Source organism: Hydra viridissima, unplaced genomic scaffold (assembly GCF_058129835.1).
Source record: "Hydra viridissima isolate aposymbiotic clone 2 unplaced genomic scaffold, HvirCarnegie_v1 scaffold_8, whole genome shotgun sequence".
NCBI classification, from domain to species: domain Eukaryota; kingdom Metazoa; phylum Cnidaria; class Hydrozoa; order Anthoathecata; family Hydridae; genus Hydra; species Hydra viridissima.
In genome coordinates, this window is record NW_028324307.1 from 15,320,118 (window position 1) to 15,344,239 (window position 24,122).

The 24,122-nt window shown below is 27.3% G+C and overlaps 2 protein-coding genes across 4 annotated transcripts; one reads left to right on the forward strand and one right to left on the reverse strand.

The window, feature by feature from the left end:
- Window positions 1–81: 81 nt before the first annotated feature.
- LOC145194619 (uncharacterized) lies at window positions 82–9,554 on the reverse strand. Of its 3 annotated transcripts, XM_090096398.1 has the most exons (9): window positions 9,229–9,537; window positions 8,699–9,039; window positions 8,355–8,449; window positions 2,932–3,082; window positions 2,720–2,840; window positions 2,275–2,486; window positions 703–853; window positions 490–549; window positions 82–380 (listed from the first exon to the last, which is right to left on the reverse strand). In XM_090096398.1, exons 1-9 carry the CDS (start codon window positions 9,446–9,448, stop codon window positions 280–282), a joined length of 1,452 nt encoding a protein of 483 aa, XP_089952524.1. In that variant the 5' UTR covers window positions 9,449–9,537; the 3' UTR covers window positions 82–279. The 3 variants fall into 3 exon arrangements, with proteins under 3 accessions (XP_089952524.1, XP_089952525.1, XP_089952526.1); XM_090096399.1 differs by lacking the exon at window positions 490–549 and having other exon boundaries at window positions 9,229–9,554; XM_090096400.1 differs by lacking the exons at window positions 8,355–8,449; window positions 8,699–9,039; window positions 9,229–9,537 and adding an exon at window positions 5,254–5,479.
- A 3,525-nt stretch (window positions 9,555–13,079) lies between these two features.
- On the forward strand, window positions 13,080–23,617 carry LOC145199428 (uncharacterized protein C12orf56-like). The gene is made up of 11 exons (XM_090095622.1): window positions 13,080–13,785; window positions 14,011–14,691; window positions 14,786–14,859; window positions 15,136–15,274; window positions 15,639–15,730; window positions 15,825–15,911; window positions 19,003–19,084; window positions 20,278–20,352; window positions 22,242–22,322; window positions 22,769–22,944; window positions 23,072–23,617. Exons 1-11 carry the CDS (start codon window positions 13,510–13,512, stop codon window positions 23,172–23,174), a joined length of 1,866 nt encoding a protein of 621 aa, XP_089951748.1. The 5' UTR covers window positions 13,080–13,509; the 3' UTR covers window positions 23,175–23,617.
- Window positions 23,618–24,122: the final 505 nt, after the last annotated feature.

The window sequence follows — 24,122 nt, forward strand, 5'->3', positions numbered from 1 at the left end:
CAACGGTGGGCATTTTGTGGATCTTTTTCGAGTTAAATGCGTTTTTTTTTAAGTTATCTAAAGATTTTTTCACACTGAAACTTGGTAACTAACTATCGAATATTTTTCAGCTAACATAATTAATCTAACATTTCTATTTGCATATACAAAGTAATAAAAAATTTCGTGCATTTAGTAGAAATTATGAGCGCTGCGAATACTATTTCACTTAAAGAATTGCTTAATTCGTTTTTCTCTTGATCAGTTTGACAACTTTTTTGCCTCAATAACTGCATACTTTTAGGCAACTTGAACAATAAAGTTTTCAGAAATGTTTTCTGATTCCTGCTGCTGATGTTTCTTTTCATTTTGCTCACCCTCTTTTCTTGTTTTCTTCGCATCTAGAAAATCAATAATTCTTTTAAACATAAAGATCACATTTTTCAGTCAATGCTTACAAAGTAACGCACACAAAGTAAATACAAATCACTTATTTCAGGTATTACTTACAAAGTAACGAATAGATCTTTTTAAAATGAAATTGGGCTGTGTTAGGTTGGGTTGTATTGCCTTGAGCAAAAAGCATTTATATATGACTAGTATAAAATAACATAGTACATTAACTAATTGCGATTATTCGCAGTTGATTATCATAAAAAAGTGTGATTTTATGAACGGTTTGGGACTTACAAATTGCAATGATTTCAAGAAAAACATTAGTACCTTTTACTTTTATTGCTGTTTTTATTCGCTTTTGTTCGTAAAAAAATCCAAACACAGCAATTATAAAAAATGTGATGCCACATGTATAGAGAGCATATTTAAACAGATCAATCTTCGGGTCAAATAAATTTGAAGTAGTCAGTACTCCTTTCTGAAATAAAAAATTTAAAACTTATTACTAAAAAGTCAATTTACAAAGTAAAGTTTTCACAAGTTTTCTTGTCCACCTTTACATACATACATACATACATACATACATACATACATACATACATACATACATACATACATACATACATACATACATACATACATACATACATACATACATACATACATACATACATACATACATACATACATACATACATACATACATACATACATACATACATACATACATACATACATACATACATACATACATACATACATACATACATACATACATACATACATACATACATACATACATACATACATACATACATACATACATACATACATACATACATACATACATACATACATACATACATACATACATACATACATACATACATACATACATACATACATACATACATACATACATACATACATACATACATACATACATACATACATACATACATACATACATACATACATACATACATACATACATACATACATACATACATACATACATACATACATACATACATACATACATACATACATACATACATACATACTATAAGTTTATCTTGAAGAGTAAATTGTTTTCTATTTCAAACAAAAAGCGTTAAAGTCAATAAAATCGGTAAATTAAACGAAATTTAGTTACATAAAGTTTGATTCTGCTTAAAATAAATTTGAAGATTCGTAATTTTGCGATCTTCTATCCTTTTGTGTACCTCATTAATTTTTTATATTTAGTTTTATGAAAGTTTTATGTTTTTTTTTTAACAAACATGTTAAAAAAAATATGTTTTTATTAAATAACTATTTTGTAACAAATTACAGAATAATTTGCTACTACTTATACTATTATAATTAAAACCATAAAAAAGGCCTTCCTTACCCCACCTCACCCGCAAATTTATTTCAAGTTTTTTATGTTTACAATATTTTTTTTAGCAAAATTGTTTTAATAAGAAAAAGGATTTCTCTGATTCGTGCTCAATGTTCAACTAATAACTCAATGTTCAACTAATAACTCAATGTAACTAATGTAACTAATGTTCGTTTCTCTTCCATTCTGCCAATTTTCCATTCAGTCGTTTTTCCATTTTTACATTTTTTAATTCTGACTTCTTACTACACTAAGGGTATTATTTCCGTTCTAACTTGTTTCCGTTCTGATATTTGTTTCCGTTCTAATTTGTTTCCATTATGATATTTTACCAAACGATCTTATTGGTGAATTCAAATTTAACAGAGTGCGAATAACTTCATAAATGTACCACTTATTTTCAGGAAGAGTGAAAAAAATGTTTAACGAAATTAACCTTATTTACTTTCATATTATAATTGAGAAAAGGAATATTCACCAGGTTGACAGCAAAACCAAAAAACAGCAACACTTACAGCAAGGCTTTGAAAGGCTTCTTCAGTATACAAATCAAACGCCATAGCGTGATCATTAATAAAGTCGCCAAAATAAGTGCTTACTGAAGAATCGCTGATGAGTAAGCCGAAATTTAAACTGTCACCATCGTAAGAAAAATGATTTGCTTCATATTCATTTTTGGCAGAGCCGTTTAAATAATAGGCCCAAGTAAAGCGATCCAAAAAGATACCTGTTGAAAAACAAAAAACAAATTTTGATATGGTTGGAAATAGATATAATCTTTTTTAATACATTTTAAACAAATATAGGTTAAGATGTGACAAACAAATATATTGCAAATAACTATGATTGCAGTTAAATATTGCTTAGAAAAAACTAGTTTGAGTAAACTAAAATATATGTAGTTTAATATTTAACATTCTTGAAATATTTGACATATTTAAGTTCATCTTAAAGTCATACCATTTATATTTCCAACATCCAATTGTTTCATTAACTCTGTAATGTCTTTGAACTCTATTGGTTTACCTTTCTTCTTCAATACAAACAATTGATCATAAACTCGATTTTCCAAAATTCCAACCTTAGAGTCAAAAGTTAAATAATTTTGTTCAAAACATTTTTAAAAAGATTAAGATATTTTGTTTTAAAAAACATAAGAAAAAAATACTGACCTTCATACTGTTTATAACTGGGGATGGAACTGGAGTTGTTAATGCTGAAGTTATAGAAGCTGTCAACAAGGAACAAATTATTATTCCAATAAGAATCCATATCATAGCAAACAAACGGGCTGGCCATCCTAGTGGTGATTTATCCCCATAACTGCAGTCAATTAAAGTTTTAGAAATAAAAATTATAATTTAAACTATAATTGTTTTAAACTGTTTTACAAAAAAAAAAAAGCTTTAATTATTAAAATGGAATGATTATCAAATTATTTCCATCCTTGGAATGTAAGATGACAAGCAAAATTGTGTTAATTTTATTTTATAATTTGAATATTTTATAACAAATTTAACGAATTGACTCTTTCAAAAATGCTGTATAAGCTTCTTCATCATGTAATCTATGAATAGTTACCTCTTTATCATTCACTTTAGTATGACTTTCTTCTTCTAAAATTTAATTTTTTTTTTCTCAGAAGGTTGTTCATAGTTAAAACACTACGTAGTGTTCCTGAGGTGTTAATTGCCCCCATCTAACATGCCTATAACTTTTGATTGCATAAAACAGCAAATATTTTTAGTAAACGTGTTAAGTGATTCTTAAAATATATTTATTTAAAAACTGTCGGTAGGAATTACTTGCTTTTTTATGCGATTCAAAATTTACAAAAAACGTGTTTCATAACTACATACCAGGGTAGTAGGACCACGCCAAAGGTTTTATTTTTTGCTTCAGATGAGATTTAAAATTGCAGTTTATTATCTTAACAACAATATCAGTTTTTCTTTAAACAGTTATGAAATGCACATTCATTAACATTTATTTCACATACGAGAAAAGCAGAATAATAAATATTAATAACAAGAAGCAAAACTAACACAATTATAAAATTAGATTTATAGATTGTACAGGTGTAAAATCTTTTTCTAATTTATTAACAGATTCTCAAACCTGAGATTGAAATTTGAGGTTATTAGTGACAAAATGATGTGACCCAATGACCCAATGTCAGATGATTGAACTTTTCTTGTATTTATAAATCGAGATCAAACCGGATACAATTAATATTGTAACGGAAAATAAGTTTGAATTTTAAATTTCTGAATAATAAATGGACCATTTTGAATGTTTGCTTTATAAAAAAAATTTTTAATGTAAAGCTTTAAAATTTTTAGTTTAAATTTTAAATAAAGTTTTTTAAAATAAACTTTATTATTTTTTTTTTTTTAGTGATGTTATTTTAAAGTTAAAATATTTATGTAACTGAAATGACGATATACACAGGATGATAACAACTTTTACACGAGGAGGAAGTTACTAAAAAATTTTCTTTTCATTATTTTTGTTTTTGTTTTGAAATTATTAAAATACTTTCTCTATTTTTGTTTTGAAATTATTAAAATAATTTCTCTATTTTTATAACTTTGAAGTTTTAAGTCAGTTTTTTGAGAACAAGGATTTTAAGGAAACGGTAGTTAATAATCAGAAAAAAAATTTGCGAATATGTAATAATTAACGTTATTGACGGATCTAGTAACTAAAAGAACACAAAAAAAAACCACAAAAAATTAGTTTAATACGAAATATATTGGTATTTTGAAAACTCAAAACTCCCACCGAACAATTTTTTTCAAAATCAAATTAAATATTACTTTATCTTTCTCTATTAAAACGATAGGGTCATTTAGGGTTGGCATTAAAAAACCCTCCAATAAGTATTTTTTTGTGGGTTTTTTAGAGTTTTTGCTATACAAGTCAAACTTTTCTCCCCTTTAAATCTCTAGTGTTTTTTGTAGGTTTAAACCAATTATAAATGTTATAAAAATAAGGATTATTTAGAATTATATCAATTCTATGGCCTTTTAATGCATAAAAAAAATTCTATGTATTACTTTTCAGTTTCCTCATTATTTGCGCAGATAGCAAACACAATTTTTTATACTATGTTTTTATCTCTACAAGTGCTTCATTGAGGGTCATGAAGCAATAATTTCTTTTCTTCTGAGTGGGCTGATTGGATCATTCTGAATGCTTGATCAGACATCTTGATAACCAGTGTGATTTTGGCCTCAAGTTCCTTGCAAATAATGGGAAACATACCAAAGCTGCAGAAGTGAACAAAGCTTTTAAGATTTTGCAGCTTGGATATGTTCCCCTTGACTGAATAGGTTTCTCTTCAACTAAGTTGAATGATAATTTTGAGCTGGATAAAAAGTGAGCAACCTGCTTATTTAAAGAATCTTTCTGTTAGGTAGATGTTTAGACCAAAACAAAATATTCAGAGGTTTCAGCTTATTTGCTTGAATTGCGGAGAAAATTCGACTTACGGAAACTGATTCATTCCATTTATTTGAAGCCTTAGAAGCAACAGCACTACTGGTTATTGAACTTCCAACGTCATATTATGATTCATAATTTTTACTCTCTCTTGTCTTGCATTTTTCTAATTGTGTAAGAACACTTTCCACTTTATTACTGACCTTCAGTTCACAATGTTCACAATTAAGTGTGTTCTCATCAGCCTCGGAAACTTGTAATCGCATCCTTTCTTTTCCCACTTCCAAATGACATTCTTTCCTTTAATTATGCTTAAGCGTTTAGAATGTTTTATTTGTTGAAAAAGAAAACAGTCTGTGTCCAAATATTCAATTTATATCTAAATCTAAATTTATATTTAAATCTAAAATTTATATCTAAAAATTTGGAATAAAAAAAATGTAATTTAAAAAAAACTAAATAAACCCTATAAAACCCAAAAAAACCCACTGGGCTGGATTTTTTCTAACCCTGGGACCATTTCAAATCATTTTACAGAAAGTCATTTTACGGTAATTACGAACTGGTTTTCAGAAATACACCTATGCATATTATAAAAATGCATTAAAAAGAAGAAAGATTTTGTTATTATGAATAATTTTAATGAAAGCTTGGGAGATAATTATTATGGTTAAATTATGTTAAATTATGCAATTATACTAAAGTTTTGTTATTTTCTTTATTGTTAAAATGTTAGACTGTGAATGTTAAAGTGTTAGACTGTGTTACTGCTTTTAGAAGCTTTTTAATTAGTGATTAGCATGATATTTTATCTTTTTTAAATTTTTCCTTTTTTTTTTTTTTTTTTTTTTTTTTAAAAAAATTCGAAAAAGATTTTTTTACTGTCAGAATGACGACTTTTGTTATGCTGACAGTTTTTTTCTACAACTTAAAATTGTTTTAAGTAAATTGAAACAGCACCGTTTAAATAATAATTTTTATCTTTCATTCCTAAATATTTTTACATTATGTAACTACGACAACACGTCATAGTAAAATCTAAAATTTAATAAAAATAACGGAATAAAAGTTGTAAAAAGTTATATATAATCTCTTCTTTTTTTTGAATATAAAATTATTACTCGCGTTTTGCTTGGTATAAAACCATACTTGGTTTGTAATAAAACCATAAAAAACTTTGCTTTTTATGGTTTTATTACAAACCAAGAATAGACAAACTTAGATTATAAAACAAAGTATGAAAAAAATATAAATTAAAAAAGTCTATCAAATTCAAAAAAAAAAAAAAAGATTTATTGAAGGTTAATAGTTATATATAATTATTAGAGTGATCATGATGTCTACAAGTTGCAAGAAATTTCTTGGAGTTAGTTGAATCACAAACTAACTGCGCTTCTGATTGATTTTATGCTCTTTTTTAAGTTCTTCTTAACAATAATAAACGTTTTTTGTTATAATAAAATGAAACGAAACATAAATAAAATAAAACGAAATGAAACAACAAACGAAATGGACGAAAATGTTTTAAGCCACAAAAAAAATGTGGCTTAAAAAAAGGTTTGATTGTTTGTAAAATTAGACGTAACTTTATATACAGAAGATTCCGATAATTCCCTCTTGGAGTTTTTTTTTCTGAGGTATAGCATTTATGTGAAGCAATAAAAAAATACAGACCAATTATTCATTTTTCTGACGACGTTGCAAGGTTTATATTTTTAAAGTATTCTGTTGCAACTTACTCCGCTTATTGTTGCAGCTTGTCCCGCTACATTTTTTTTTTTTTTTTTTTTTCACTATCACTGAATAACTAAGTTTTATATTTTGGTTTTCAATTTTATATTTTTAGTTTTTTATAAAATATCATTATATTATAATTTACTATTTTTATAAATATATTTTATTTATTTATTTTTAACTTTATATTAAGTTTCAATATACTACTTTCAAAGATGGTTACTAATGTCTATTTTACTATACTGCAAAAAAATTATAAAAAAAATCATAATTATAGCTGTGAATATATAGTTGTTGGAAACATATAGAGTTTTTTTAATTGTGTTGCAACTAGCCCCAGTCTCCCTTAATAATATAAATAAACAAATTTATATCCAAAATAAATTTGAAAAATGTTTTAGGTTGATCGACCAGTTTCATAATTCAAACACCATTTCGTAGCGAAACTGATACTGTCAAGTGGTTTTTTACACTCCCACAAGTGCAACTCCCGCGAGTGCAACGACTCCCACAAGTGCAACTCCCACATCTCCTACAAGTGCAACTCCAATTAAGTGCAATGTTTTTATGACTTGTGACATAATCAGAATGGTTTAATAACCTACTACATTTTTTTTTTTTTTTTTTTTTTTTTTTTTCTTTTTTTTTAATTTAAACCGCATTTACAACCTGCCAGAAAAATGAAAAAATGAAAGATTAAAAATTTTTTGAATGGAGAAAAAAATGATTAGGGATTCCAAGCTGGCTGGTTAGGCGAATAATGTAAATTATCATAGACTGCAATATGAATTTAAGGCCCCAATTACATGCGGCAAAAGCTTACTTGATTTTACCAGCTCTAATTATCCTACGACTGTTTTTGTTTACTATAAAGTTTTTTTAACTTTGTGTTTTAAATAAAGAAATTTACTTTGAATGTCCTGGTTTACGAAGTCATAGGTTTTGAGAGACCAATGAATACTCTAAATTTCAAACAATCATTGCACTAACAAAAGTTTGATATTTGAAAACCAAACTGTGAGCTATACGCCATGACACCGTTTTCCTTTTCCGTGTTTATAAAGTCTATACGCTCTAACAACTTTGAAGAACAATAAAGTATAGATATTTGTTTACAGTTTGAGACATAAAAAAAATGCTCGTTTTATACCGATGTTTAAAACTGGAGATGAACTTCATCTCAAATTTTAAACATCAGTATAAAGCGAGCATTTTTTTAAACTTATTAGCTACACAACCTATTTAAATAAAAGCTATGCTTGATAATATGATTTATGAAAGATTTGATGATTGCAAAAACAGAATTGATTGCATTCACGGTGATTTTATTAACTCCGACGCTCTCATTATTATAAAGAGCTGCGCTTTTATTACTTTGGTTACACATTAATGAGTTAAGTAAAAGATATTAACTAACCCGACAGTTGTCATGGATATAAAACTCCACCAAAATCCTTCGAGCACTCCTGAGATAAAAGGACGCGGAAATTGAACAGAGTTTGGCCATGTGTCCTAAAAGTAATTTCCAATTAAATGGTTTTGTTAAGGTTTCAACTTAATTTCTGTGGCCAAAAATTTTTACTTCAGTTTGAACAATCTTTATTAAAGTTTTACGTCGGGTTTTTTTTTTTTTGCATTTTGCAATTGCGATTTGTTGATTTTCGTTCTTAGTTTTTTTCTTTCTCTTTTGTTCTTTTGATTAAGAAATTTATATTTGCGAAATTGTCTATCACACTAAAATTACAATGTAACAACACTCACCAATAGCCACGTGATGAACCCAGCTATAAAAGCCATTGCAATGCACACTAGAAGCAACGGCCACATGTCAAAACAGGCCTTTAGTAACGTATTGACTTTTGTTAATCTTGGATTCCTTGTAATATAAACGCCTGATGGGGTGTTTGAAAGTGGATAATAATCGTAGCCGTAAATTTTCAATGTCGATTTTGGCGCAATTATTGGTACTACGAAGTCAGCTTTCGTAACGTTCATGTCATTAGTTGAATTTAAAAAATCGGCTAACGTAGGAAAGTTATGAATAATCTTGTATCTGATGCAATTATCACAGCAGGGCATTAAAATGAATTTCTTAAGCAAATCTAAAAAATCACAAACATTTTTGAAAACATTTTTTTAACAAAATTTAAAAGGCTATTTTCCCGTCTTTTAAACGTTGTTGATTACTATGATAATATTTTGTCAACTCCTGGAACTAAAGGAGGCAAAAAAGGCTGACGACTACAAAATGTTACTAAAGGAAATCACTTAATTTAAAATATTCAACTTGCCACACAATCCAAAATCGTGAGGTGCGTATGATACCAACGATATGGTGAACTCCTTTTTACACACAGTGGAGTTTGATTGGTTGTTGCAAAGTTCTATTGTGTGATTTTTTTTAAAGTCGGCTTTCAATTTCATAAACCTTAACGAACATTTCTTCTCAACAGCATCAGATAAAAAGATTAACACAACTAAAATACTGATCAAAATTTTTTTTTCATTCATTGCTGATATTTTTTTTTATCTTTGAAAATCTTGCCCCCCCCCCCCCCTTTACTTGTTAAAATAGTCTTTTATTCAAAAATTCTTTAAACATTTTAAAATCAGTTTTGTATGATTTACGAAAAACTTTTCTATTCATATCTCGTCATTTTTAAACTTTAAAATCTGTATTTTTCACGAAGAATAACGCATCCAATTCAAATATTCACTGCATTGATTTTTTTTATTCTCTTTATAATCAAATAGAATTTTTCTTTTTTTCTTTTTTTTTTTTTTTTCTGTCTTGTATAGTTCGTTGATTCAAAGTTTATATAAAATATGTATTAAGCAAATCTTAAAATATCTCATTCTATACAAATATTGAAAACTAAAAGAATAATTGACATTATATATAGTTAAGACTTTTTCTGGCTAAATAAATACAAATAACGATTAGCAATCAAGTATCTTCCACTCCGTTCTCTTCTTCATGAAAGAAGAAAACAGCTTCATGAACAATCTTGCTGTCTGTTTTGTCCAGCTTAAGTATACTCTAATAATAAAAAAAAAAAATGAAATTTATGACTTTGAATAACATGCTAGAAACTTAAAGACTCCTGGAGAAGCAGAAGAGGTTATCTTATGAGTGCTAACACTGCTAACAGAAAAGCTTATTCTAGGTCACCTGATTCGTTAGAAAAAGTTCAGAAAACATTTTTTTTGCGGTCTTTTGAAGAACTGACATTGAAGACATATTGGAAATCTCATGTTTTTTCAAAGGGGGATAAACATCCTGGAAGATACTGGATTGGACAAATATCTGTACAACCTGATAAGATTCCCTGCTTTCTCTCTTCAAAACAGCTCAAAATTGCATTCTTTATTAAGCTTTTTATTTGTTATAAGCTGATTTATTTATCAAGCTGTTAAATATCGAACCTTGTTTTTTTCTGTTTTGAAGGAACATTAAAAACATTCAGCAGTGAGCAGAATTGCAATTTTTTGGTCAACAGTTTCATCCACAAATTTAGTTTAGTCTAACACAATTAAACTTAACGTCACTTGTAACAAATTGTGTTTCCTGCAACTACTTCTGAATTTGACACTCTTTTGATTTTAATTTCAGTAACCTTCTTTTCTGTAACAACAGGACAGGTACTTGTAAATAAAATAAAATCCACGATAAAAAGATTTCAACTTACATTCAAAACCAACCAATTGAAGAAGTTATTTCAAGACTTACTACACTGGGAGGAGGGGGGAGGGGAGGGAGTTTAAATACCACTTTTAATAGCCCTTTTTAATTTACATATTTTTAGCTTGACAAAGCTAATCATAACACTATAGCACGACTTTTCGATGAATCTTTCAAAATTTTCAAAATTTTGAGAAAGATTCTAATTTTTTTTGTTTCAGATGCCGTACCATATATGGTAAAAGCATCACGAGCAATTAAAATATTTTACCCAAAAACAACCCACTTAACTTTTTTAGCACATTGCTTATACATAGTAAGTGAGCTAAGTAGACATTTATCCCAACGTTGATCAACTTGCATCGAATGTAAAAATTTGTTCTTAAAACTCCCATCAATAGTAGTAGATATTTTTTAAAATGTATCATATATTTTAAAAACGAAATGATTTTCCAAAAACCACAACCAAATAATCAACTTTGTCAGAAAATTTGAGAGAAAAGAAAAGGAAGACCAATAAAAAAAACTGCTTCAACTCCTTGTTTTGTAGTGGAGAACTTTTCTCTTTCTTTTTTTTTTTTGAGTGGAAGGGGCTTTTTTAAAGAAGTTAAACGAAGAACTTTTTTATAACTGAAGAATTCGATTCTTCCCAAAACCGAACGCGCTCAGCCAAAGTAACCGCCAGGTCCAAAATCAAGGCACTCGAATGAAGAATTTTTTTAAATAAAATTACTTTTAACATTTATTTTAATATATTAATAGTATTTAATCTTGTATTTATTGAAACGAGTGCTCCTGAAATTTTAGACAAAGTGCCAGGGACAAAAAACGCGCCGTATTGGTTCAAAAAGTGCACCAAATATCCACTGAATAATAAAAAAAAACGTCATTTTAAACGTCATTTTGATAAATTCTCTTTTTTCTTGGAACCATTGAAATTTAAATTCATTGAAATTTAATGTATTTAAAACAAGATTTGATTTTAAGAAATGAAAAGTTATCAAGTATTATACACAAAGTGATTTATGTAAAACTAACCAATTAAAAAATACCATGGACACACTTTAATTGAAAAATACCATGGACACACTTTAATTGAAATTAGATTTTTGGACTTTTTGTTGAGAATAGAAAACACTCATAGAGGTCTCATATAAATTTTAGTATTGCAGGTTTTTCGAGAAGAGATTGAAAGCAGCCAGTTTCTAACACATGACAAAATAATACCGGGTTTCTCTCAAAAATATTATTTGTACCGTACACATATTGTATATAGATCTGACGATAGAAGTGGTTTGAGAGTATATGAGCTATTTAGGAGAAATATTTACGAGAAATTTTTCTCTTTTAGTTTTTACAAAAATGATTTTTTTTTCCTTGAATAACATGAAGTTTTCAATAAGCTGATGTTAACATTCACGAAAATATGTTAAATGAGCACGAGAGCGTTTATTTTCTTTTCTTTGTTTTTTTTTCTTTTTTCAAAAAACTTTTATTCATATTTATTTTTTAAATGAACCTTTGTACAGGGGTATCAGTATTTAAAGGACATTTGCACATTTAAAATGGTAAAATCCAGTTGATATTAATCAGGAAAACAGTGTAGGTCATATTGTTGAGTTGATGATGTTATGTTTTTCATCAGTGAATAATTGATTCCCTTACACATCAGTGTTATCTGTTTTATTTAACAGTAGGTTGATGCCTGAGCCACTATTCATTCAGATTTTTGGGCTGCATGTTATTACTTTAGATAAATTGGGTTACAAACTTTTGGTCATAAATAATAACGATAACTTCGATTGATCCTGCAATCGGACTGATAAATAAAATTGATTCTGCTCAATAAAATTGAATTCTTATGAGTCATTTTAGAGTCTAACTAAAGGTAGTTTGAAGCATATGTTACACGTGGTCAAACAAAATAGTCAAGAGTAATTTGTTGAAAGTACCTAAAATTGAAGGTCAAATGCTATGGGAAAATTGGTCCACTATTTACACTCATTTTAACAACAAATATCCTGCTTTATTTTGTTCCTATTGAAACTTTATTTTTTAAATAGGTGTCTATATTTTGCAACTTTGCACAAGATATATTGGTAGCATCAAGGTTTGTTGAAAATGAAAAACAATCAAAGATGAAAAACTGAATGAAATGAAAAAATGAAAAAATGAAGAACTGAAAATAAAAATAATTTAAATTAACTTTCGTAAAAATTTTTTGGAAGTAACAGTTTTATTAACGCTTTTATGCACACCAAGGTGGCACAAGAATGGGATGCTAAAATTTTTTAAATTTTGTGTTGGTAAGTTTTCAAATAAAAAGTTTTCACCCCACCATTATGTAACTGGCTTTAAATAATTTTTGATATTTTACCGAACGAAGTACTCAAACATGTTGATTCTGTTCCTAATTTACCGAACGTTACTATAAAATACTAAACCCGTGCAGGCGAAAGAATTCGTTTTACCGAGTTATAGGGGTAAGGGGGGCTCTATCATCCAACTCTGACAACATCTTTTTCAGTTTTTTCTGTTTAGAAAGTTGTATTTTGTTGACACTTTTTCTATTGCTTTATGTATAAATAAAACAAAGTGTTAAGTTAAAAACAATCTCAAAACTTTGATTTAACTTTAGAACTTTAATTAAACATGTTTGTGCTCTATCGTTACAAAAAAAATACTTTGGCGTGACGAAACTCATAGAAAACTTGAATTTCGTAATCTTCAAATATTTTTCCGCTAATCATTAAAACTAGCGTTTCGAATAGGTATCCCTGGTGATTCTGTAAATATATTAATTTTTTAAAATTAATTACTCCTTATGGAAAGATTTGAAAAAAATGAAAATGGAGAATAATAAAATTCCACAAAGCGGTTGTTTTTTGAAATGTCAAAAGCAACACTAAACAGCACTGGAAAAAAATTTCAGCTCACAGATTCTTTATTAAGAAGGTTAGTGACAAAAGAAAATTATGAAAGTATTAAAATAATAGAGCCTGCTATTGTTGCAACAGATAAGCTAACAGAAAAACTGATGAGAAAACCTGGTTATAAACACACTGCAATTTCTGCTAGTTATTTTTATGTAATAAACTCTCCAGCTAATCAAGATTCTGACCTTATTCTAGCATTAAGTTTAAAACATGTACGAGATGTTCAATTGGTGAGTTTTTATGAATGCTTTGCCAAATAGAACTTTATGCATACATACATACATACCATACATACATACATACATACATACATACATACATACATACATACATACATACATACATACATACATACATACATACATACATACATACATACATACATACATACATACATACATACATACATACGTATATACATACATAATTTTTTTTTTTTTTTTTTTCATTATAAGGTTTATGAGAAAGTGGATTTTCTTCAAGGAGACTTACGTGAACATGCTCTTCATATAAAGTTACTGTGTTGCGACAAGGAAGTTGATTCTTTTGAAGTTCCTGTTTATGATACTAATTCTAAAATCTCTTCACCTTTTTTAAAAATAGAATCTTATAGTAGCAATTTATCGGATAGTAGTATAGTAGGAACTAAAAAAGGACGGCCACTTCCAAAGCCTGTACAAGGAACTGAAATGTTGAATGCTTCTTACACAAATGTTTTTCAAATAAGCCCAAGTTCTAGTAAACACAATAGTCCATCTTTTCAAGACTATTCTTCTTTACATAGCTTTTCTTTTCAAAAGAAATTGACATCTTCATTAAGTCACTCATGGAATGACATTTTTAAATCAGAAATTTATCAAGAAGAAAAAGATTTAGATGGCAAAAAAAGCAAAGAATCTCTTCGGCTTTCTTCAAGTTTTACACAGTCAATGTCATCAGGATTTTTTAAGTTTTCAAGTAGTAATAATGAAGATATACTTGTGAATAGTTTAGATCTTGAACATGCCTCTCCCATGATACCTCAAAAAAAAGCCTCAAACGTAGCTGATAAAACCTATTATGTTGAAATTTTAACTGTTATAAAAAGCAGCAATTTGTTTAACATTCTTAGAGAAACATGGATTCAAGCACTTTTTGTGAGTCTTTTTTTACTTATTGATGTGTGTTTGTATTTTTAAATTTTACAGGATTTTAATCCTGTAGTTGTTTTATTATTAAATTGATTTATAGAAGGCTACAAGGGAAATGAAATCTGAAGAAGGAAACACCACTTCATCTTCTAAATTACACTCAAATAATAGCAGGTATTTTCTAGCGACAAAGTAGTTTGTCAACTCAATTTAAAATTTTGAAAATAAAAATTTGAAATATTTTTGAAGTTTAGTTTTTTTTTCTTTTTTCTTTTTTAAGTCTCTAAATACTAAGTACTTATCATGAAAAAATAACAAAGCTTTAATTGTTTCCGTATTAATTTTTTAAAAATGTGTAACTTAATAGTTAAGGTTTTTTTTAAATATTTTTTTTTTGTTTTCTATAAAATAAGAGTTCTGTTTTGAAATCAATTTTGGTTTATTTTCAAGTGATCAAATCTTGCACAAATTTTCTCAACTCAAAGATGAAGTTCTCCAAAGTTCACATGATCATGAATTATTTATATCCACTAAAGAAATGTCATTTGCTTATGAAAATTACTTTTATGTTAAGAGAGCATTTTGGAAGGTTTGTTTTTTATAAATTTGTACAAATAAAATGTTGTAAACTACCTGAGTTATTGTTTTACTGTTTCTTCTGAGGTTAAGAAAATTTTAAATTTTTGAAAAACTTTGATGTGTTATTATTATATATTTTATAAAAGTCAATCATATGATTAAAAATTATTTATATCATTTTTTATGGAATACAGGCATTTAATCTTATATTTATATTTTTTGATCTTTCTATACTTTACTTTTACTTTAATGCTATGAATAATTGTATTTAATGGTATTGTAATTTTAATGAGTATCAAGGTATGTAAAGATTTAATTTAGATTTTGTTAGTAAAAAAATTTTTTTAATGTGTTTTGATTTTGAATTTGTTTAGATGCAAAATTTGATTAAGTTTTACATGGAAAAAATGAAGTTACTCCTGCATTCTAACACTCTAGATGCAGATGTTCGAATGGATGAGCTTGAGTAAGGAACATGCTTCATTGTACTTCATTAATATAAGTTGTTTGAATTACAAGCACTTGTGTCTTTTTAAAAAATTTGATGCTTTTTTTCTTAGCCTTTTAATTCTGATTGGTGATTTCATGGCATCAGTTTTTCAAGGTTCAGAGACATTCACAAGTCGTAATACTTTTCTTAATGAAAGGTGAGTTGATCAATGTTTTTTCACAACAAGAGTTTAGAGGACTTTTCTTGCAAGTGTCAGTCATAAAGAATAGCAGAAAGATGATGAATTAAACAATTCTTATATAGATAGATAAGTTTTTGATTGTTCAAACAGAAAAAAATAAAATATGATATGACATACAACTAGGTTTATAAGTGAAAACATTTTATTCCACTAAAACATATCCTCAGGTTTGTTGAGGTTTGGTTTCATAAATGTTTTTTACAAAATTACAGTTGCTAAATTCTGATTTCAATTGCAGTTGTCTAGCAGTTTGGTCTGAAATTTTCCTGAAAATTCCAGCTTTATTTCATATACTACTTTAAGCTTTGTAATTGTATTTAATTTTTGTGTATTTGGAATATTTGCTGATTACCAATGCTAGAGAATTTCATCATTGTCATTTCAAGCCAACTGTTGATAAACAGTTTAAGCATCTTGATAAATTTAGAACTGGTATTTGTTACCCAACCAACTAAGCATTTGTTGATGATTTAATTGTTTTATTGGGTGATGTTGTTAATTTTCAGTAGTAGAAAAATGCTGGACATCGTTCAGCTCTATTTGATTTTATGTCCAACCGTTAAAAGCCAAATTAACCATTAAAAGATCAAATTAGTAGTTAAATAATTGAAATCTAGTTAAAATGTTTTTAAACATGTGGCCAACCATTAGTTTTATTTTTTGCTTAATACTAGCTTCAACAGCTGTTACCTTTATCAAATATTACTGATTCATTAAATATGAGAATACTGGTTTATTAAAAACTAATTTTGTTTTTTTCGTATGTATACTTGTATGATTCTCATTAATGATTCTACAGTGTTTAAAGTTTGGTTTGGTAGCTTGTTTCTTTCCTTTAACTTTATGAAATTTTTCAACAATTAAACCCAAGCTTACATATCTTTATCTTTTAAATAAAGTGCTAGTTTATCAACACTATCTATTCACAATCTTTTAGGAACTAAAAGATAGTCATTATGTAAATCATGCATTTTGGATATCTGAGTGCAACTTTTGAATTACCAGGGCATTCTTTCCATGATTTATTATCTTCTTAAATCATTTTGAAACCTTGTATAAGTAATGGTTTACTTATTGCCCATGAATAAACAGATATGTTATAAAATTTGGAGGCTCATTTTAATTATATTTATCTCCCATGTACTTATTATTAGCTTTTGCATGTCTTTTAGAAGCTAATAATATATTCCACCTCAAATACCTTGTTCAGACATAAGTAGTATATCAGGATTGGTAAGTAATTCTAGTTCCCAAGACAGACCAGGAGCAGTGTAATACCATCCAGGGTCAAGACTATTCATTCTACTACACGCATCTCTAAAATTCTCAAAAACATCAGCTAAGAGTAATACATTGAGCTGATTGTAAAGGCTATGATATTCTCTAAGATTTTTCATTTCAAACACTTTCCGCACTTTTTGTGCATGATTATAATCTTTCGTCAATAATATGATTAACACTTAAGTCTTGAGTGTAATGTTTCTTTTTTGAGGTAATTGAGTATCATTTAATTAGTGTTGTTACAACTTTGAAATTACTTGACTGTTGACTAAATCGATTAATTTTTCAAAGTTGACTAAAATCGACTAATATATTTTTAAAATCTACTACGTTGACTAAAAATTGATTTAGTTAAAATGTTTGAATGAAAAAATTTATTATCATCATATTGCTTGACAATTTAGTTTTTTAGATGCTATAAAACAAATAGAACTTTAAGAAAGTAAACAAAAAAACTAGATGGTATGCAATACTGTTGTAATAGCACGTTTTCTTTGTTCAATTTTAATTCATTTAAGCTATAAGATGAATTAAGATTGAAAAAAGAATAAAACTGAAAATACCATCACAAAGTAAAGAAAAATAAATACAGGTGGGCATTTTATATCATTTTTCACAACAATTAAAGCAAAAAGTTAACAAAAAGCTCAATAAAATACAGTGGCATAGATAGGTTGGGGCAGATGGGGCGGCTAAACTTTTTTGGGGGTGGCAGATTTAAAAAACTTTTTCACATCCTTAACTTTTTTGTATCCTTAAAATTCCTTTCCACATTTTGTATATTGGTACATCTCTTTATTCTACTTACAACTAAAACAACTTTTTCTTTACATTTTTTATACAACAGAAATTTTTTTTAAATGATTTTTTCAATTTTTAAAATTGTTGAAAATTCACTATAGCTTAATGGTTGGACATATGGTCACTACTATTATGGTCTTTATTTACTCCCTAATTCATCAAAACAACTTAAACAACCAAAAAAGTTGAGTTTTATGCGTTTAATAACCAAAATTGATATTTTTGAAATATTTGAACTTTGTTAATCTTACATAGCTGAGAATTATTACAGGCATCATATTACCCTTAGTTGCCATTTTCTAAAAACTAATTCAAATTGTTTCAAAAAACATGTTTTTAAAAGCACTATACCTTAGGCTTAAAAATGAACTGCTTGATCAATTTGAATATCAAGAAAAGTAATATTGAGAGAGAGAGATAATTTTTTTTATCAAGTTTTAAATTTTTTGATATATAGATAGATAAATAGATAGATATGCATGTATATATGCTATATATATGCATGCACCATATGTATGTATTTATATAGTTATATACATATACATAAATAAGATATATATATGTATATATGCTATATATATGCATGTATGCATGCATCATATGTATGTATATACATAGATATGAATACATACATGCATACATACATACATACATACATACATACATACATACATACATACATACATACATACATACATACATACATACATACATACATACATACATACATACATACATACATACATACATACATACAGTTTTAATTCAAATTATACATACATATACAATCCAAATAGATAAAGTTTCTAAATTTTCTATTTTAGATTTTAGGAATGAAAATAAATGTATTTAACTGCATAAAAAAGCTAGTAATTTTGATTAATTTATGTTAATTTTGATTAATTTATGTTAATTTTGATTAATTTATGTTAATTTTGATTAGTTTATGTTACTTTGTTTTTAGTTCATCATTTACCAAAGACTTAATTGAATGCAGTTTATCAGAACCAACTATTTCACCCTACATAAAGACTGATTTGCATGAAGTATTAATTTTTCTTGTGATTTTTTAGTAAAAAAATGTTTTTATCTAGTTAATTAGCTGGATCTTTTTTATATTTTGAGAAAATGAAAGAAATGTTATACTAACACAATACCAGTCCCAAAAAGAAATTAACTTTCAATTTGGCTTTTAATTAAATGCAGATAGATTGGTAAGTAAAATGTAGATAGATTGGTAAGATGATGAATTGCTATGGAAATCTTCAGTTTACCCTCTAATCTAAGAAAGTAATTTCAGCTCTTATCACAAACGTGCATTTAGGCACCTTGTTATATTGGTAGTTCAGTGTTCTCAGCAAAGTATTTATATCATGCTTTTGACGTTTGAAATGTATAGTTTTAGGTAATGAATCAAAAAATTAAACTATTTGTTTTTGTTTTTAAGGTAACTTTTGATATTAAATAACTGGTTCCCTGATGTTGAAACTATTTCTCATGTTTCTGTCTTAATTTTTTTTAGTTTTAATATCAAAAAGCAATCCTCTTAAATATACATTATTTGTTTATTTGCTAAATAGTTGTTTATCAAGGATGGGCACTATGTATCTAATATTGATAACTTTTTGAGTTGAAGCTACTGAAATGCATCATCTTTTCACATTGTTTGTTCCGTTTTTCAGCATGATGATAATGCATTAAAAGTAGTACAAATGTTTTTTTAGCTGTGAAGATTTTTTAATACTAATATAACTTGATAATACTAGTATTAATTAATTCATTAAGTTAAGAATAGGTTAATGCTGTTGAATTTAGATTAATTTAATTGAGTTACTTACCCAACTAATACCAAAGTAAAAAATTTCCTTAACCCTTTAGTGCATTTTGCCTAGTACACTGGACATTGTGTTTTTATAAAAAAGTTTTTACAAAAAAAAAATTGGACTCTGTTTCATACCATGTAAACATTATTTGTGTAAAGAAGGTTTTTACTTTGGTATTAGTTGGGTAATTTAGATTAACTTAAATACGTTTTAGCAATTTAAAGAATATGTAGCAGGTATTTCTTTTGAATTCCTTGCATAAAAAAAATTTTAAAAAGAACATCACTTAAAATGTCTTTTTAGCTTTAATTTAGTTTTTAATTATGTATAACAAATGTAATAACAAGTTATTTTGGGTTCTACTTTTTTTAAGATAAAACTACAGTTCATTAAGTTTTGTTGAATGTTTCTTTTAGTTGGATGCTTTGTTGTTTACTTGGTCCAACACACAAGTCTCTTTACTTTATGAATTGACAAATGCAGCCAACCAGGTGTTAATTAAAATTAAAATTTGAAAATTTGATGAATATCTTTTTTTAATTTATAACTTTTTTGTAGTCTCACAAAATTTAAAATATTTATTTTTGCTAATAGTACTGTCCAACAAATCAAGAACTTGATTAGGTCAATTAGATAGTATTTTGAACACTGATTTCGAATATGCGTTTAGCTATTTTCAACACGTCTTTTTTCAGATATCCATTTTTTTTTGTGGGATTTTGTTGTTTTTTTATCAAGTAATCATAATTTAAAAATAATAATATTTTCTGTTTCAGATATTGCTTCTATATCACATTTTGTTTATTCGTATGTAATACAGGATATATAGGAATAAGGAAATAGGATATATAGAAATATAGGAATTCTGTTTCAGATGTTAGTAAATTATTAAATGTTAATTGTAAGAGTTTTTTTTTCTATGTTAGTGTTTTATGCTGCGTTCTTGTAAAAATATCATGATGTTTTGTGATATGTTTATGGTTCATTTAAAATTTACCATCAAAGAAATATTTGGTGTGGTCTATGTAATCTGTTGTATTTTGGATGTCAACTGGGAAATCAGCATAAAGCTTTGGCACTTCGTATTAGCTTACTATGTGCTCAAATGATCTAACATATACCAGTGTATAAGTCAAGACTTTAAGCTATTTAGAATGGCTAAAAAAAATTCCTTAAGAATCTAAGATGTTAATTTGTGCAAAATGTTAACACGTGGAAATACATCTTGAATTAACACATTACACTACTCTTTTCAGTAAAAGTAAGAGGTTGACTTAAAACAGGTCAGCTTAAAGTAAGAGGTTGACTTAAAACAGGTCAGCTTATACACTTCATGTGGTATATGATTGTTTCAGGATTATTTCCTTTCATTTTTTTTTTAATGATATGGAGAGAAAACAAGTGAATAAATTCATTTTTTTTAATGATATGAAGAGAAAACAAGTGAATCAAATTGATGATTGCTGTTTCTACTGTGTTCATACCTGTGGTTTTATTGTGAAGAACAAAAACAAGATCTTCTATCCTCACTTGCAATCAAGTCATAACCCAGTAGTGTTTGAGAATAAATTTCAAACCCCTGTTCCCCTGGTGATGGAGATAATAAACAGATATTACCAAAGAATAGCTTAATGATCTAATAAGATTTGACTTTGTCAAAGGGTATCGTAGAATTTCATGTTTTTTGTTTATTAACTTCAAGTGTAAAACTTAGCAGTTGAAAATTTGTAGATATCTTAAATTCAGTAGTTATCTTAAATTCAAACCTTTCACCCAAATCATTGCAAATAGGACTGCAAATAGCAATGGATAAGCTTGTTGGAAAAACGTTTTCAAGGATGTTTAGGAGCAAATTTATGTTGGTAGAATACTGCTGCATGTAGTATTATAATATTCCAGACTAAGTATATAGTTGAAATCTCTTCATGGCATTTTTAATGGGTAATATTTGTGTAAAGTTTAGCAATTAAATCTACAAATGGCCATTACACCAGTGAAATTATTAAATAAATGATAATTCTCCCTTCCTTTCCTTCCTTTCCTCCCTCCCTCTCTCCTCTAATTCCCTTCCCCACCCTTTCCTACCTTTTTCTTCCCTCTCCTTATTGATAAATATAAAAAATTCAGTAAAACCTTTTATTGTTATACAATATATTAATTTATTATTGTACAATATTTCAGGAATCTGATCTGCTACGGTTAAATCAATTACAAATTTGTAATGAAAAAGAAAAAATATGAAGTTTTTAAAGTTTTTTTTTGTTGTTGAGCAGTGTACTTCATTATATATTTCATTTTTTGTTTTACTTTGTAAATTTAACTGGTCTTATTGTTTCTTTAACTGAGTGATTTGAGGTTAAAAGTTGATTATTTCGTTTAGTTTAATTGGTGTTTTAGCGAAGTAGTTTTGTTTAACACTGCATTTTTAGTGGAAACTTTAAATAGGAAACATGATCAAATGGTGAGCTTTCTATTTTTTTTTTTTTTTTGGTATTCTTTTTGTACATTCATATTGTAATCTAATTGAATGCAACATGCATTCTGATGGATACATCTATTTGCAATTCAACAAATGTTGTATTCTGAATGGGTGCATCCTTTATCCTAGTTAGATACTGAATTCTAGTTATATACATTATTGCATTATATTATTTCATTTTGATAAGAAGTATGCTGCATTCTGCTTCGTTGAATGTTGATTTTGTTTTAAATATGATATGATAAATTTTCTCAATGTTTTTCTGTTGTTTTTTTTCCTCATATCTGTTCTAATAACTCTTTATTGCATTCATTTTTTATTTGTGCTATTTTAATCAGCTGTTCATACTGAAAATTAATCACTCTACTAGTGTTCATGCTCCTTGGGAATATTTTGTGTCATTTTTAAAATTTGTTTGTTTTAATCAGAGGGTTTTTACAAGTCATGTGGTTCAGGAGCTGAAGTCTTTATTATCAAAAAAACAGCTGTGGTCATCTGGCTCTACTTTACATTTATACTATTGTGTTTACATGTTGAACTTCGTATATGAAAACATGCCAGAGATGAAAGAATATGTAAAAAATTTTCACCAAGAAGAAATCAAGTGAAAAAATTTAATTTGAACATTTATTTAAAATAATAGATAGGAGAATTTCTAAAAAGAGTAACTTAACTTGCCAATAACTTGAAATAAAATGTATTTGATCTGGATTATCCTATCTTTTTTCTAGATACTATATTTGCAAGGCTTCTAACGTGGATGTGTTACCTCAAAACTTTCCTCTCATCTGGATACTCGCTCCTTTATTTAAAAAACTTATTGGTGCTTCTTGACATTCACTTTTAATTTGATTTTTTTTTTTTAATGATAATTTCTCTATTTTAACTCATTTTTAAAACATTTAATTTTTTGTGCTCTGTATTTGAAGAAATAACAAATTCTTCGTACAAAAAATATTCACCTCCTACGAATATTGGTTTCAAGTTGTTTTAACGCTTGTTTGTTTTTGTTGTTTGTTTGTTTTTTTTTATTTTACAGTTTACAGTTTTTTCCTTGTATATAATCTGTAAAGAGAAAATTCTTAAATACTTAGCGTAATCTACTTCAAGTTTTAAGTTGCTTATTTGTAGATTGCTTTTATCTTTTTGTATATTTTTATTTATATTTAATGTACAATGATATGTTGTTTTTGGTTTTTACTTATATTATAGCAATTTACTTTATGTTGATCTCCAAATATTAAGAAAAAAAGAAAATAACAAAGATAAGTTTTTAACAATTCTCTTTTTATAGTTGTAATAGTAGATAACATTTAAAAGTAATATAAGATAAAAAAAAAAAAAGAACGTTGGTATAAAATGTTTTCAAGTACCAAATGCACAAAAAAACGTTAACTGATCTTCATTAAAATGTGAAAATATCAATAATAGATCTTTATTGACATCGAGCAATATCCTTAAATTTTGTCTCTCAAACCAACCGCGAGGTCGTGTTAACATTTATCAATGTTGTTCCATTTTGTTACTATTTCTTGTTTACTGTTGTTGGCTGTCTTTGAATCTGTGTCTGCTTACCCTGGTTGTGATATTCCGAGAAATTACAAACATTCTCGGAATCAATGCATATGGCAGCCAGATTTGGATTAAATTCCTGTAGAATTGTAGGCAAGAGGGACTTAGAAAAGGCAGATGGTTTTTGTGAATACAAATATGGATCAAAATGATAATCTTGATCCATTCAACTGATTAGGAATTAATTATATAATAATTTGTCTTATTAAA